General features: G+C 39.8%; 1 protein-coding gene across 1 annotated transcript; it reads right to left on the bottom strand.

The window, feature by feature from the left end:
• Positions 1–1,659: 1,659 nt before the first annotated feature.
• Positions 1,660–13,085, bottom strand: ABRA (actin binding Rho activating protein). The gene is made up of 2 exons (XM_005862357.2): positions 9,757–13,085; positions 1,660–2,262 (listed from the first exon to the last, which is right to left on the bottom strand). Exons 1-2 carry the CDS (start codon positions 10,626–10,628, stop codon positions 1,785–1,787), a joined length of 1,350 nt encoding a protein of 449 aa, XP_005862419.1. The 5' UTR covers positions 10,629–13,085; the 3' UTR covers positions 1,660–1,784.
• Positions 13,086–13,297: the final 212 nt, after the last annotated feature.

Below are 13,297 nucleotides of genomic sequence, written 5' to 3'. Positions count from 1 at the left end.
ACATTGAAAGGCCATCAAACATTTGGAGGTCCAGACAGAAGTGGTAAAATATAGTACATGTCAACAACCCAGAAACTCTTTAAATATCTTATGGAAAGTTTGGTAAAGGAAAATCCTGAAGATTTGGAAACCAATTATATAGGACCCATTATTGGAAGTTTAGAACTACCAATAGTAAAATGCCATTGATAGTATATTTTATTATAATTCTTTCATAGACTATTTTGGTGATTATGAAAATATGAGGACTTTCATTAGTTTGTTTGCCCTCTGAGTTCTACTTTTTTTTTCTCTCTCTCTAAAAGCCCTAAATTTTCCACTGGGTTTTTCTACCATGGGATTTTTAAGATAAAAATCTGTCCCATAGCAGTCATTTTCCTCAAAGGAAGCTAGTGTTCTAAACACAAGAACAGGAAATACAAGAAAATGTCTTTTGTTCTTGTACCATATCTTAGAATTTTGACATCAGTTCATGGTTATGATAGAAGTGTACATCCTACATGAAATTCTACTTAGGAATATTGGTCATTTGTTAAATTACAAATTATATTATTAAATTATATAAAAACAAATATACAAGCCCTCTTTAAGAAGTTATTGGAACTTTAATTTTAAAAGAATCATAAATGAAAATAACTAATTTCTATAGTAGTTTAATCCATATTTATAGTAAACCTAATACCTAACAATTATGAATTTATTATTTTGAGGTATCATAATTTGACATTAATTTCTATACTTAACACCAAACTGCTTTATAATTTAGTAATTTTTATTGAATTCAGTAAGAATTACAATCACATTTTTTCAGTTTGTTTTTATAATTATATAAAGAACATTAAATCTGATTGAGAAAAAAATGACAAATAGCTGTTTAGTGTCAAATATTTCTTTGGCATCATATTAAACTAACTTTTTCACTGTGGCAGGTCTAATATTGCTGTTTTATAATTTTCAGATATTTTATAAAGTTTGTTAGAGTATGAAGAAAAGGTACATAAACACTCTATTGTAGAATTTTCTGTACTACTACTTCATTATATGCTGACATAAATGTAAGCAGCATGACATTACAGTTTTGAGAAAAAATAAACTTCTCCAAGAAGTCCTCTGAGGGCAGTTAAATCTGATCTCTCATCTCTGTTTTACTTTTATAGCAAAAGTGAACATAACTGCCTTTCCTATTGGTTGGTTCCAAGACAACCAGTGATGTCTGTTTTCATGTGATTTGCACAAATGACAAAGATGCATGGCTAACTGTGGAAACCTATTAAATCATAAGAAGCCCACAGAGAAATTTGAACAATTTCATTACTTTATTTGAAATCTTAATTTTTTATTTGTGTGCCTATTTTGTAAGTGATACTATGATTAAAATAATAGTACAAAGTCAAGCTTCTTAGAAAAGTTTAAGATTTGCTTTGCCAAACTTAATGGAATTCTTTTTTTCCTGAAAAATGACATAATAATATGTACTGTTGATATGTACCTAAACTCAGCACTCTTCTTAGAGGTAGTAATTATTTCATTAAAGATCTATAATAATGTCTGCAATGAATAGCCAAATATTATTGCCTAAAAGGATAAGTAGAATTTCAAATGTTTGTGTGTGCTTTATCAAAAATCTTCAAACGTCCTCAGAAATAGAGTACCCAGAAGTCATTCATGTAAAAATTGTTTAATATATCCTACTTATTACAGAACAGTTTGCATTTTAATTTGACTAAATTAGCATTTAGCATTAAGACAATAGTGGATCAAGTTTGGCTTTTGCTGTTGAAGGTTCACTCGAGTAGAGTAATCACAACATGGTCATCTCGGCCTTGCCATAGCATCTCTCCTTCGAAGTCCACCAGTCCGTGTTTTCTGGCACGCATGAGTATGCCCACCACTTTATCTGAAATACGAACATATCTGTCAAAAAGATCTCCAAAAGTGACCTGGATCTTGCCATCACGTCTGTGGCGAGCCATTGTGCGGATAATGAAGCACATGTCCATAATTTCCCGATGGATGTGTTCCTCGGCTCGCTTGGCCCTCTCGGCTGTTTTAGTTCCCTCCTTGGGACGGCCATAGCCTTCGTCTCCCTTGTGGAGGCGGCTGGACATGGCCAGCTGATAATCAAATTCTTCACTGAAAGGGTTGAGCTTCTGGGATTGTATGTGTTCATCAGCCCACTGTTGCCATTTTCCTTTCAGGTCCTGCAATTGACTGCATTTCCGTTGGGCCTTGCGGTTGAGTTTCTCTGTAAATCTATTTGCCCTAAAGGAGAAAAAGTGTGAAGGATCAACACACTGATATTTTACCACACAAGTGTTGCTCTCTCGTGTGCTTCCTGCACATATGCATCATAACGTAAGTCTCTCTTTTTTTTTTCATTATGAAAAAAACATATAAACATAATACAAAGAAATTAGAAATGAAAGAAGAAAAATACCATTGTTTTTAGTTTGGTGTATGGCCTTCTAGATTATTTTATCTAAATAACAGTAAGGTTTTAAGCACCATAAAATAATAATACTAAACTATTTTAAGAAAAAAGCTTCCTTACACAAATGTAATGCAAATACATGTATCTTAAATTGCATATTAAGAACATTTTAAAACTGGAATCATGAATGTATCTATATATATAAAAGCCTAATATGCAAAGTGTCTCCTCTGGAGTTCAACCAACTGGAAGTTCGATCACTCGCTGTGACGTGTGCTGACCACCAAAGGGTGGCATGGAATGAAGGAAGGCCCCAGCTGGCAGCCAGGGAAGGGAGGCCCTGGCTGGCGGCCAGCAACTGCTAGGGACCCTACCTGTGCACAAATTTCATGCACTTGTCCTCTAGTTAAGTATATAAATCTACATTATATAGAACTTCAAAAACCAGCTATTTCCCCCAAAATAAGGCTTATACCACACACATACATTGTAATATTCACTTACATGTAGATTTTCATCTATGGATTTTTAATGAGATTGAATCTATACTAGTATCAGTGGTGTGCCACAATTTTAAAATATCAAGTTGTATAGATAGAAGACACTGGCTAGCAATAGTAACATGTATTGAACACAATGTGCTGGTATTCTGAGGCTAAAGTTATTTCCACTGTGCCATGATGCTGTTCAGCATGGAAGGAGTTATGTCACATGTGTATGTATGTCCTTGCAATTTGGAATGCATTTTTTTATTATAAAAAAAAATAACTGCGTTGGCAAGTGTCCTGGGTGCAGGCCTAATTTTAAAATAGGCAGTTTGTCTTTAAAAGACCTCCCTGTCCTTTCTGTATCTCTAATCTCCTAGACTTTTTCCCTAGATCTCCTTTGCCTTCACGAGAAAACATGATCTGTTAGACTATCTGAAAGCCAGAGCTTCGTATTCCTCATCCTCACAAGTGACCCACCCTTCCTCCTCCTGAAAGTCAAGTGGCCTCATGTCTGGAAGCATTGGGATTGGAGAGGTAGAGCAGTACTGAATTTGCTCAGAAGCATGGCTGGCCTGAACTAAGTAGCCCTCCTACCCAAACTCCCACAATTCACTTTTCAAAACCCAGGAACAGATTCAGATGTGGGTATTCCTCACTATACAGACTCACCTCCTGAACTCTGGTTATTCAAATGCAGGAGGCTAATAGATGCATAGGATGGCATACATATGTGTATTAGCATTGTTTTCAAGAAAGGAATGACATCCACTAGAGGGCGAACTTTCATTAATTCCCATGTTTTATGTTTCCAAAAGTCCTACCTACCCTATTACAATAAAATTCAAACTAGGAATACACTGCTACATATAACACTGCTATTCTTTGTAGCACATGAACAAAAGTACATGACAACGTTAACTGGGAAAAAGCAGCATTCAAAAACTATGGACAATTATTACAACTTTAAAATATCATATATGTATGGAAAAGTGCTAGGAATTGCATCACATTGAAGTGAAATGGATTTCTCTGCCCTGCTGGTCCTCACCATCTCCTCCTTCTCCACAGACTGTCCCTGTTCAGCTGTCCAGACTGTTGGCTACTTGATCTCATTATCAAAGGAGAGCAAACACCTGTGCCCTTGGGACCATGGCAATCTATGACAGGCACATAGCCTTTAATAGCAAGCCCAAGGCCATCCCTGCAGAACCCAAAGGTCATACATAGTTGATTTGAGGCTGGGAAATTCTCAGAAGAAAGTGAAAAGAAAAACATTATCCACTAACTCATACTTTTTGTCTCCTGAGAACCAGCTATAGTTCTGTCCTATAGTATAATACACAACACATCCTCCCTTTAAGGAGCTTCTGGGCACTTTGACATTTTTTTTTCATTCTTTATTAAAGTACTTATGATACCTACTGTGTGCCAGACACTGTTTTAGTTATGTATTTGGTATTCAATAATGAGAAGAAAAATAGCAAATAATCACTAAAAAGATATTCATGAAAATAATCAGAGTACAAATTTGAGTATGTGGTATGATTTCAACTGTGTAAAATGTGCATGCACCAGGCTGAAGGAATCAGTCGTATATGCACAATTGGAAATAATTATGTTGGTATCCAGATGATAATTGATTTTTTTCATCTTTAAAAAAATTCATCTAGGTATTATATTGATTTTATAATTTAGAGAAAGCAAAAATTAAGAAAAATCTCAGATTAGCATCCAGAGGTAATTTGTTTCACCATATTTTAGCTGGGTCTCTGATTCTTTGAAGTAGTTTTTTTTTCTTCTAATTTTAATTAGGAACTTAGATTCTCTGAGTTTTGAAATTCTATGTCATTTGGAAAAAAGATTGGGGTTGGTGAGGTTATAAATCTATGAAGAAGAAAAACATTTATCTATTTATCTTCTAAAAGAAGCACCTTTCAAATATTAATGTGTATTTGTCATATTGTCAAATTGTAATTCTCAATAATAGGAGGGAAGGAAAACATATGAATTGGTTCTATAAGCAAGACTTTAAAAATAGAGCTATATACCTTAATGCGTATTAAATTTTTCTCTATCTCACAAAGGTTCTGTATCCTTTTTGTCTTTCCAGTTTTTAAAAAGTCTTAAAATAGCAGTTTTAAATCAGGATTAGAAAGACTTATATCTTAAGTATCTTCTTGGTCAGTGAATATAAGAATCAATATACAGCTTATCTTGTTTTTGTTTTAATTTACAAGTAAAAATGTGCATAATAGTTTAGATTGAGATTTAGGAAGACATTCTAGTATAAATTTATAAGAAGCAAAGCAATATTCAACATTGCAGATAGTAATATTTAATCCAAATTAATCTTTTTAGTTTCTTCATTATCAATAAACAAATTTCCTTATATTTGATCAATAAAAATTACCCCTGTCCTGGTATGTGCAAGGTAACTAATTCTACTAGGCATTATAAGCATTCTATGTTGGAAAGTCTAAGTTTATTCGTTGAAGTAAATTCTGAAATGTAGTCCTTATTTGTCAACTTTAAAAATGACATCAGTTTGAGTGTTGCTTTCTTATGTGAATGTGGCTCATTAGTTACATGATGAGAATATGAGAACCAACGTTATCATTTTGGTGCAATAAATATGTGAGTAAATTATTAAGTATGAACAAAACCCACAGCAAATGAAAGTCCTAAAGGTATATTTCAAACCTAACCAAGTTCATTGACATGGAAAACACTCTCTCTGATCTCATCTGGATCACCAGCCTCAGAGTCAGGGGGCCTATAGGTGAACTTCCCTGGTCTAAGTCTTGAATCTCTATCAAGAAGGTGGAGATCTGCTCTGGTTGTCCCACCCATAGACTCTCCTGTGAAGGGAGGATTTCTCTTCACTGCCCAGGAACACTTCTCTGTCAGTAAAGCAAAGAACTCCTGCTCTCTTTTCCAGCTTCTCAGGGACGTCCTGGGGATAATCTGCTTCTCTGTGTTTCACTTTCTTGCTCTTTTCCACAGGAAGTATAGCCAAGTTGACATCATGGGAGCATGACATCCACAGGGTCACATTTATCAGAAGCAGGGTGACTGCATTCAAAAGGTAGGGTCACTATCTTTGATCAATAATTTGCCCTAGCTGGTTTGGCTCAGTGGATAGAGGGTTGGCCAGTGGACCGAAAGGGTCCTAGGTTCAATTCCGGTCAAGGGCACATGCTTGGGTTGTGGGCTGGATCCCCAGTAAGGGGCGTGCAGGAGGCAGTCTATCATTGATTTTCTCATCATTGATGTTTCTATCTATCTCTCCCTCTCTCTTCCTCTCTGAAATCAATAAAAATATTTTTAAAATAATAATAATTTTGCTCTCCTGTTATCAACCAGGTTTGAGAGCCAGGCCTGCGATTCTCCGTGCAGATTGGTAACTGACCTTGGGTCCATGGAAAGGGGGGTCTAAACTCTAGGATGGAGAGCAAGTAGTAGAAAGCCACACTGTTGCCTTTGTTTTTATCAAAGTCCTTCAATATACATAGTTGAACCAAACCCCTACAGTTGGGGAGTTATTGGGATTCCATTAATTAAGCTGACACTTTGATCTCTATTTTATTCCTTGTGTCTGCTCTCTACTGAATCAGTCTAGCAGGTGGTTAAGAACACAAGCTCTGGCATCGGCCTTCCCAGATCATCACTTACTAACTGATTGAGACACGTTCCTTACTATCTGTATGTTAGTTCCCGTATCTACAAGATGACACCATCATGCTCAACTACTAGTATTTTTACTAAATAAAACTTGGAGGAGAGGATGGATGAGTGATTGGCTTTTTAATATTTCACTATTTTTGTATGGGAGAAGAATCCAATGTCCTTTGTCTAAAGGAGCTAGAATGAACAAATCATGGCTATACAATAAAAGGCTAAATATTTTTTAAATGAAGGATACACTTTAAACCATCTTCAGAGTAAAACCCCAGTTAGCAAAACCACTGTTTGTAAGGGATATCTCTCCTTTTTACCAAAAGTGACTTGTTTGTTTCTATTAACTACCAATAAAACTCTCTTTCTACTTAAATATTCATGATACATAATTTTCTCCCTATTGGTGGCTACGAGGAAAGAATGTTTAATTAAAAGTAAGTGAAAACTTTTCTATAGGCTTACTTAATGCCACATTCGTTTCTCAAGCAGGATTTGAGAGTCCCATAGGCTCCCACTGAAGCCTTCTGAGCACAGTTAGGATAACCGCCGACATTAAGAGCTGCTGTGGCTGCACACATTTTGGTGCCCTGTGTACTTGTAAGACAGAGGGAAAGGAACCGAAGAAGGAAGGAGAGATTTCATTCCCACTCCCCCCTGGCCAAACCTGAGAGCCAAGCTCCTAGCACCTTGAAGGGCTGGGATCACCAGGGCTGGCCCCCTGCATTGGAATGAGTATAACTTATTCAGTAACTCCTCTGGGTCCATTGCTTTACATAATTATTATAAAAATAACTAATTCTCATCTCTATTTTTAGATGAGGACAGAGATTTAGGATTTGCCGACCTAACTGTGATTCAAATCTGTCTCTCATTCAAAGCTTAAGCTCCTCTCCATCACGCTAAGAAGGTGACCATGTGCCTGCCTGATTTCAGGAACCGTGAGACAGGCCCTGAATGCAAGAACAGAGAGCTTAGAGCCGTGGTCAAGAGCATGGGCTCTAGAGCCAGAAGCCTGGGTTCAAATCCAGTGGGCTGTGCAATCTTATACACATTCCCTAATATTCCTTTGTCTCGTGTTCTCATCTATCGAGTGTGGGTAATGATTATACTTAGCCCATGAGAGTGCTGTGAGGATTGAATGGATAAACATATGAAGAGTGCTCAGACAAATACCAGAGGAGAGTACATGAATTGGAGATTGGTCCCAGCCGTCAGCTCCCTGCCTCTGGCCAATTCAAATGTGCTGACAGGAAGCTCTTCACTGTGCCAAGCTCAGTCTTTATTCTGTTGGGCTCTGTTCTCTTTCTAACACACAATCACACGCACACAGCCTGTATTTCTGGTAGAATAATTATTTCTAATTATGAATTCCTATTTAAATATAAGTAGAGCACAAATCCAAATCTCTGGTCACATCTTCAAGGCACTGCATGTGAGTGGGCACCATGTCTAAGAATTGCATTGGGAGACAGGCATGTCTCAGCTTTGTCACAAACCTGCTAGGTACACTTCCCCTCCAAGCTTCAGTGCTCTCCTGCCTAAAATGGGGTAATTCTTCATAGGATTATAAGCGTTAAAAGGGAAAAGCATGTAAAATACCCATAGAGCACACTAAATGCACAAGGGATTGTTAAAATGATCTGTTTGACATTTCATTTTTCTTGAAAGTTTGCAATATAGTAGTTCTAATTCCTTCAAAATACCTGTAAAGTCACACACTGTAAGACAGCTCTTTGTCAAATTAGGTAAGCAATTATGTTCTCTAGTTTCTGGTTGTTTCATAAAACTTGAAAAGCACACCTACACATCTCATTGTTCCCAGAGGGAGTTAGTTTAAAGGCATTCATTACATCAGTGACTTTTCCCATATTGTGATATCCTGTGTTGTGGAGTGAGATATCCTGACTTGCTAGTATGTGAAGGTGGAGTTAATGTCTTAAAATAAAGCATGTGTTTCTTGTCTGAATAAGTGTGGTAGTTTCAGTCTGTGTGTACACACATGTGTGTGTGTATGTACATGTTTAGCATCTAAATATTTTAGGATTGTGGTATTTGAATTACCTAGCTTTAATAGCATTTCTCTTTGTTTACAGATGCCTTTCTTTCTGAAAGTTTGAATAAGTGCTAAATAATGGAATCTACATGAATAATAGCAGCTTTCATATATTGAGCATATATCGCAGGCACTGTGCTGAGTACTTGGCAGCCTTACTCTCATTTACTTCTCTCAATACAGTAGAATTTATCCCGAGAGATTACTGTTGCCATCATTTTACAAAGGAGGAAATAATCTAAGAGGGAAGGTGAGATAGGTGAGTGGGAAGAGATTAATAACCAAAGAACTTGTATGCATATATGCATAACGCATGGACACAGACAATAGTGTGGTGAAGGCTGGGGCGGAGGGGGTGAAGGGTGCAGGCTAGAAGGGGTCAATGGGGAAAAGGGGGGACATATGTAATACTTTCAACAATAAAAATTGTTTTAAAAAGGAAGAAATAGGCTTAGAAAAATAATCAGGGTGTGTGTGTGTATGTGTGTGTAGAACATTTAAAATCTACTCTTAGCAACTTTCAAGCATGTAATACAGTGTCATTGACTACAGTCAGGCTAGAGCTGGCATTTGGACTTGGGTCTGTCTGACTTGAGAGCTTGCTCTCGATAGATAGCAGCCCCCTACCTGATTACAGGTCACAGAGACGTGGAGCTGTGCGCCATGGGCACTATTGGGGGAGATGTGACCCCTGATAAAATTCAGATGGCTTTGGGACAAAGGAAAGGTCTAGCCAATCAATCTACCAGCAAGCACTTTCCTCTACAGAGAAGCCAATTTGCTACTCATTATACAATTGATTTTAAAATTTTACCCAAAGCACCCACCAACACTCTCTGGTGGTTTCACTTTTGTGGAGGCTAACACTTGAGTGTTGAGTTCGAAGGGAAAGGAGAGACAGCCTAGTGGAGGCGCTCTACTCAAAGGTCCTTGTCTGAGCTGGGCGCTGCCCGTCTAGCTCTGGGGCATGCCTTCCCCCAGGCCTTCCCTGCCTGCCAGTCTTTGAGACTCACTCTAACTTCCATGCTACTGCCCTGCTCGCTGGGCTCCCAGAGCTGGCTGGGGCTCAACGGCAGTCCAAGGAGCCCACGGATGAATGCACTTACTGGGAGGGCAAGGGCCTTTTGATTCGGGCGGCGGCCACCTGCTCTCCGTCCTGCTCGGGCCTGTCCTCCGTCTCCCCTCCGTAGCCGCTGTCCTCCGTGTCTATGCTGTCGCTCCTCCACTTGGGCTCGTCCTGCTCCATCTCCTTCCAGCCTTTGGTCAGCTCGGATACCAGGTTGCAGCACTTTCTCCTCCGTGTGGGGGAGCCGTGGCTGTGGAGGATCCTGTCGATGTCATCCTCCGGCTGCCCAGGGCCAGCTGTGCCGCCATCCTTCTCGTACCGGTGGCTGAGGTGGCTCACATCTCCTCCTCTCTCATAAGCTTTGCTGACAACTGTTTTGGTCACCTCTTTCCTTTTGATAGGGGAGACCTCCAAGGCCTCCCCTGAGCTCGGTCCTTCCCCAGGCCCCTCTGGCTTTAGGGAGGCAGACTTGGGGGCGCTCTGGGCTTTCTGGTGGGGAGTGGGATGTATCTCTGGTTTAGGATCTTGAGGTGGGTCCTGGGTCCCTCCAGGCAGCCAGCCTGCGGGCTCCTGGGCCTGCCTGGTGCTGTTCTCATTTGCCCACTGCTGCCAACCTCGGGCCAAGTTGATCACCAGGGTGGCCCTGTGTATCTTCCGCAGGGCACTCTTGGCTGGCCCCTCCTCCCTTCCTTTCTCTCCCGTAGTCATGCTACCCTTCTCTTCCTGCTGATAGCCTGGGCACCCGAAAAGTGAGTGGGGACCAGTGGAGTGCCTCGGATTTAAATAGAAGCAGGGTGTGGGGTGGGAAGAGAGTTTGGTGACGATGAAAGTATGTGAAGCATTTCTTGCCAAGATGTGGTGCCTTCCCCCTGATGGGGTGCTTTTTTTAGACCCTGACGGCTCTGGTTTCATCACGGCAGAGGGATATCTCTGCCGGTAAAGGACAGGGATCTGCTCGCTCCCTTTCTTCTCCAGGTGCCAGAGTGGAAATTGCTAGATCGATCATGCGCTCAGCCTTATGTTTTTCTTCACCTTAAAATATAGTCCTACCATTTATAGAAGCATAAATATGTGCACAAGTTGTACTAGGAACATTATAGGTGTGTTCTAATTTAAACCTCATCAGCCCTCAAAATAGCTTGGTCCCATTTTATAGCTGAGTGCAATGAAATCTAACTTCCTAAAGCAAATAAGATCTGAGATTTGAACCCAGGTCTGTCTGCTTCGAAGCCTGTGCCTCTTTTCGTCCTAGTGAGCAAAGACCCTAAGTTGCCTTTTCCTTTTGTCTTCAGCTCTATTCCATACAGACCTGAGAAGACACCTCATCCAACCTTTATTTTCCAGATAAGAAAATTGAGGCCCAGATAAAAGGGATGACAGTAGTCATGTTTTCCAGCCCCAGGTCTCAATTATTGTATAAACACTATTAAATTAAGCTCATATTAAATTAAGACCATGGTCAACATTTTGGTCCAATCAGTTTTTAAATCTTCACATTAATCCTTCACACACATTGAATTTCATAGATTATTTATAACAGTCTTTTCAAATTGTTATATAAAGATAAAATAAGTGAATACTATAAGAAGCATTACCTTTTGTTTTTAATAACACAACCTCCTTTGCAGAAAGAAGAAAAGATTGAAATATAGTTTTTTTAAAAGGATGGGATAGGTCATTTGGACCGAAAAAGAACCATTTATGATGTGTACTAAGCCAGATAAAATGCTCAGAGCTCAGCACTGAAAGTTCTCACAGTGAGACAAATGCATTTTTTCATACAGCAGTTCTATAGGCTTGAATACTGTATCCTTTTCTCCAATCTTGACACGTGGTTCACCTCTCTGATAGAAAAGGCTGTCAAATAGTGTGCAAATAGTTAATTACTTCTGATAGTAAGGCCACTTTATTTTTAAAATGTCAATTTTTCGTCATGGAGGTCATTTGCCTCCTAGGATTATAACAATTTGGGAGAGGTTTTATTACTCTATCTAGAAATCTGTCCCAAGTGATTTCAGAATTCAACATTATCTGATAACGCTGAGTTCCAACAATGCACAGTCCAAATCTCTCCTGATTAATTAAGAGGAAACTGGATCACAGGAAAGAAACCTGTTACAAAGGAAGATTTAATTTGAAGTCTGAAGTTTCTGGCATTCTTTCTTGGAATGGAGATACCGTGCAGACTGCTTGGTTCCTGTTAAGAGTCCCTTCATCACGCTTGTACCGCCTTGGGAAGGAATGGGGTTCCTCAGAGATGCCCAGGAGCTTAGTCTAGGATCAGGCTAACTGACAGTTTTCTAGGGGATGTTTCTGCTTTGCTGACCACACCTGCTCCACATTCAATCCTGATAGAGGGAGAACAAATGGAGACAGTAAATGTTACTTAGTCTTTCATGGATTGCAATCAGCTGCCTAGGGTGGGGCCTGGGGCTGTCAGCAGATAGTCTTAGAAAAAAAAAAAAAAGAGGCAGTTCCTAAAAGAATGGGATTGTTCCTTCTGAGACTTCACTTTCTTGGCAAATGTGGACCTTCCTTCACACTTCTCCAGAAGAGAGTGAGCATCCCTTCCCTAACGCAACATCTGTGTGTCTCCTATGGTGGTGCGTCCTCCGACTACTATAGAAATGCTGATCCTCTTTTCTGAACCTAGATCTAGATTCCTAGGAGTGCAGTGTCCCACTTGAAAAGAAGATGTAAAAGAGAAAATAAAGTCTCAAAGATATAGTGAAATAAGTAGTTTACTGTGTGAATTTGCTACAAAACCCTGAGATTAGAGACTGTAGGCGGAGCTGTGGACCTGATTAATAAAGTCATTGCCACCTATGAAATTTCTTGTGTTTATTGAAAAAACATTATTATTTGAGCATATGGGCAATACTAGGGAGGAGAGGGTATGTATGCACTTCTCTGCATGATACACTTGGGAGTCAGGTGGAGCCAACTCTCATGACCGGCTGTATAACTGCACAGACTTTAGAAACCGACATTTGCTCAAAGCTCATGTGAAACAACCAAGTGTTGATCCTTTCTACGTAAACGAAAGAAGTGCTTCCCTTGTTTAGTTTCAGAAAAGTGGGAATGAAAGGGCTTGGAGAGGTTCTGATTTCAGTGGAACGTACTCCATGCTTGTGGAAGGGATGCAGTGGGCCCGCATGATGGTGGATAATATCGGAGGGGGCATAAAGCTGAACAAAACAGAAACTAATTGCAGGGTTTTCCCAATCTAGCCTCGAGAAGACATGCATACACCGCCTTTAATCGTTTGGGGAGCGCTACATTAGAAATAAAAATAAAGCTTTGGCCGGTCTTCTGAGTGGTTGGAGCGCTGGCCCGCCCCACAGGGTCCCATGTTGGATTCCCAGTCAAGGGCAGGTACCTAGGTTGTGGGGTCCTCCCCATCCGTTCCCCCCTCCACCCGGGTCTGAAAAGCAATGGAAAAAATACCCTTGGGTGAGGATTAACCCAAAAATAAAGCTTTATGGGATCATTGAGCAGCAAAGGGTGACTGATTCTATCGGAAGGATGAGGAGAACTTGGGGGCTGTGGTCGGGGGTCGGGAGCGCACTAACGGCCCGAAC

This window comes from Myotis brandtii, unplaced genomic scaffold, assembly GCF_000412655.1.
Source record: "Myotis brandtii unplaced genomic scaffold, ASM41265v1 scaffold1643, whole genome shotgun sequence".
Taxonomy (NCBI): Eukaryota; Metazoa; Chordata; class Mammalia; order Chiroptera; family Vespertilionidae; genus Myotis; species Myotis brandtii.
Note: the sequence above shows the minus strand (reverse complement) of the source record. Positions and strands in the feature narration are given on the sequence as shown.

Bases quoted from the DNA above. Each gene is read 5' to 3' on its own strand.
- ABRA (XM_005862357.2), bottom strand. From the start codon at position 10,628: ATGAAACCAGAGCCGTCAGGGTCTAAAAAAAGCACCCCATCAGGGGGA. The intron at 2,263-9,756 runs GTAAGTGCATTC...TTTCTCCTTTAG, and splicing joins AAAAGGCCCTTGCCCTCCCA to GGCAAATAGATTTACAGAGA.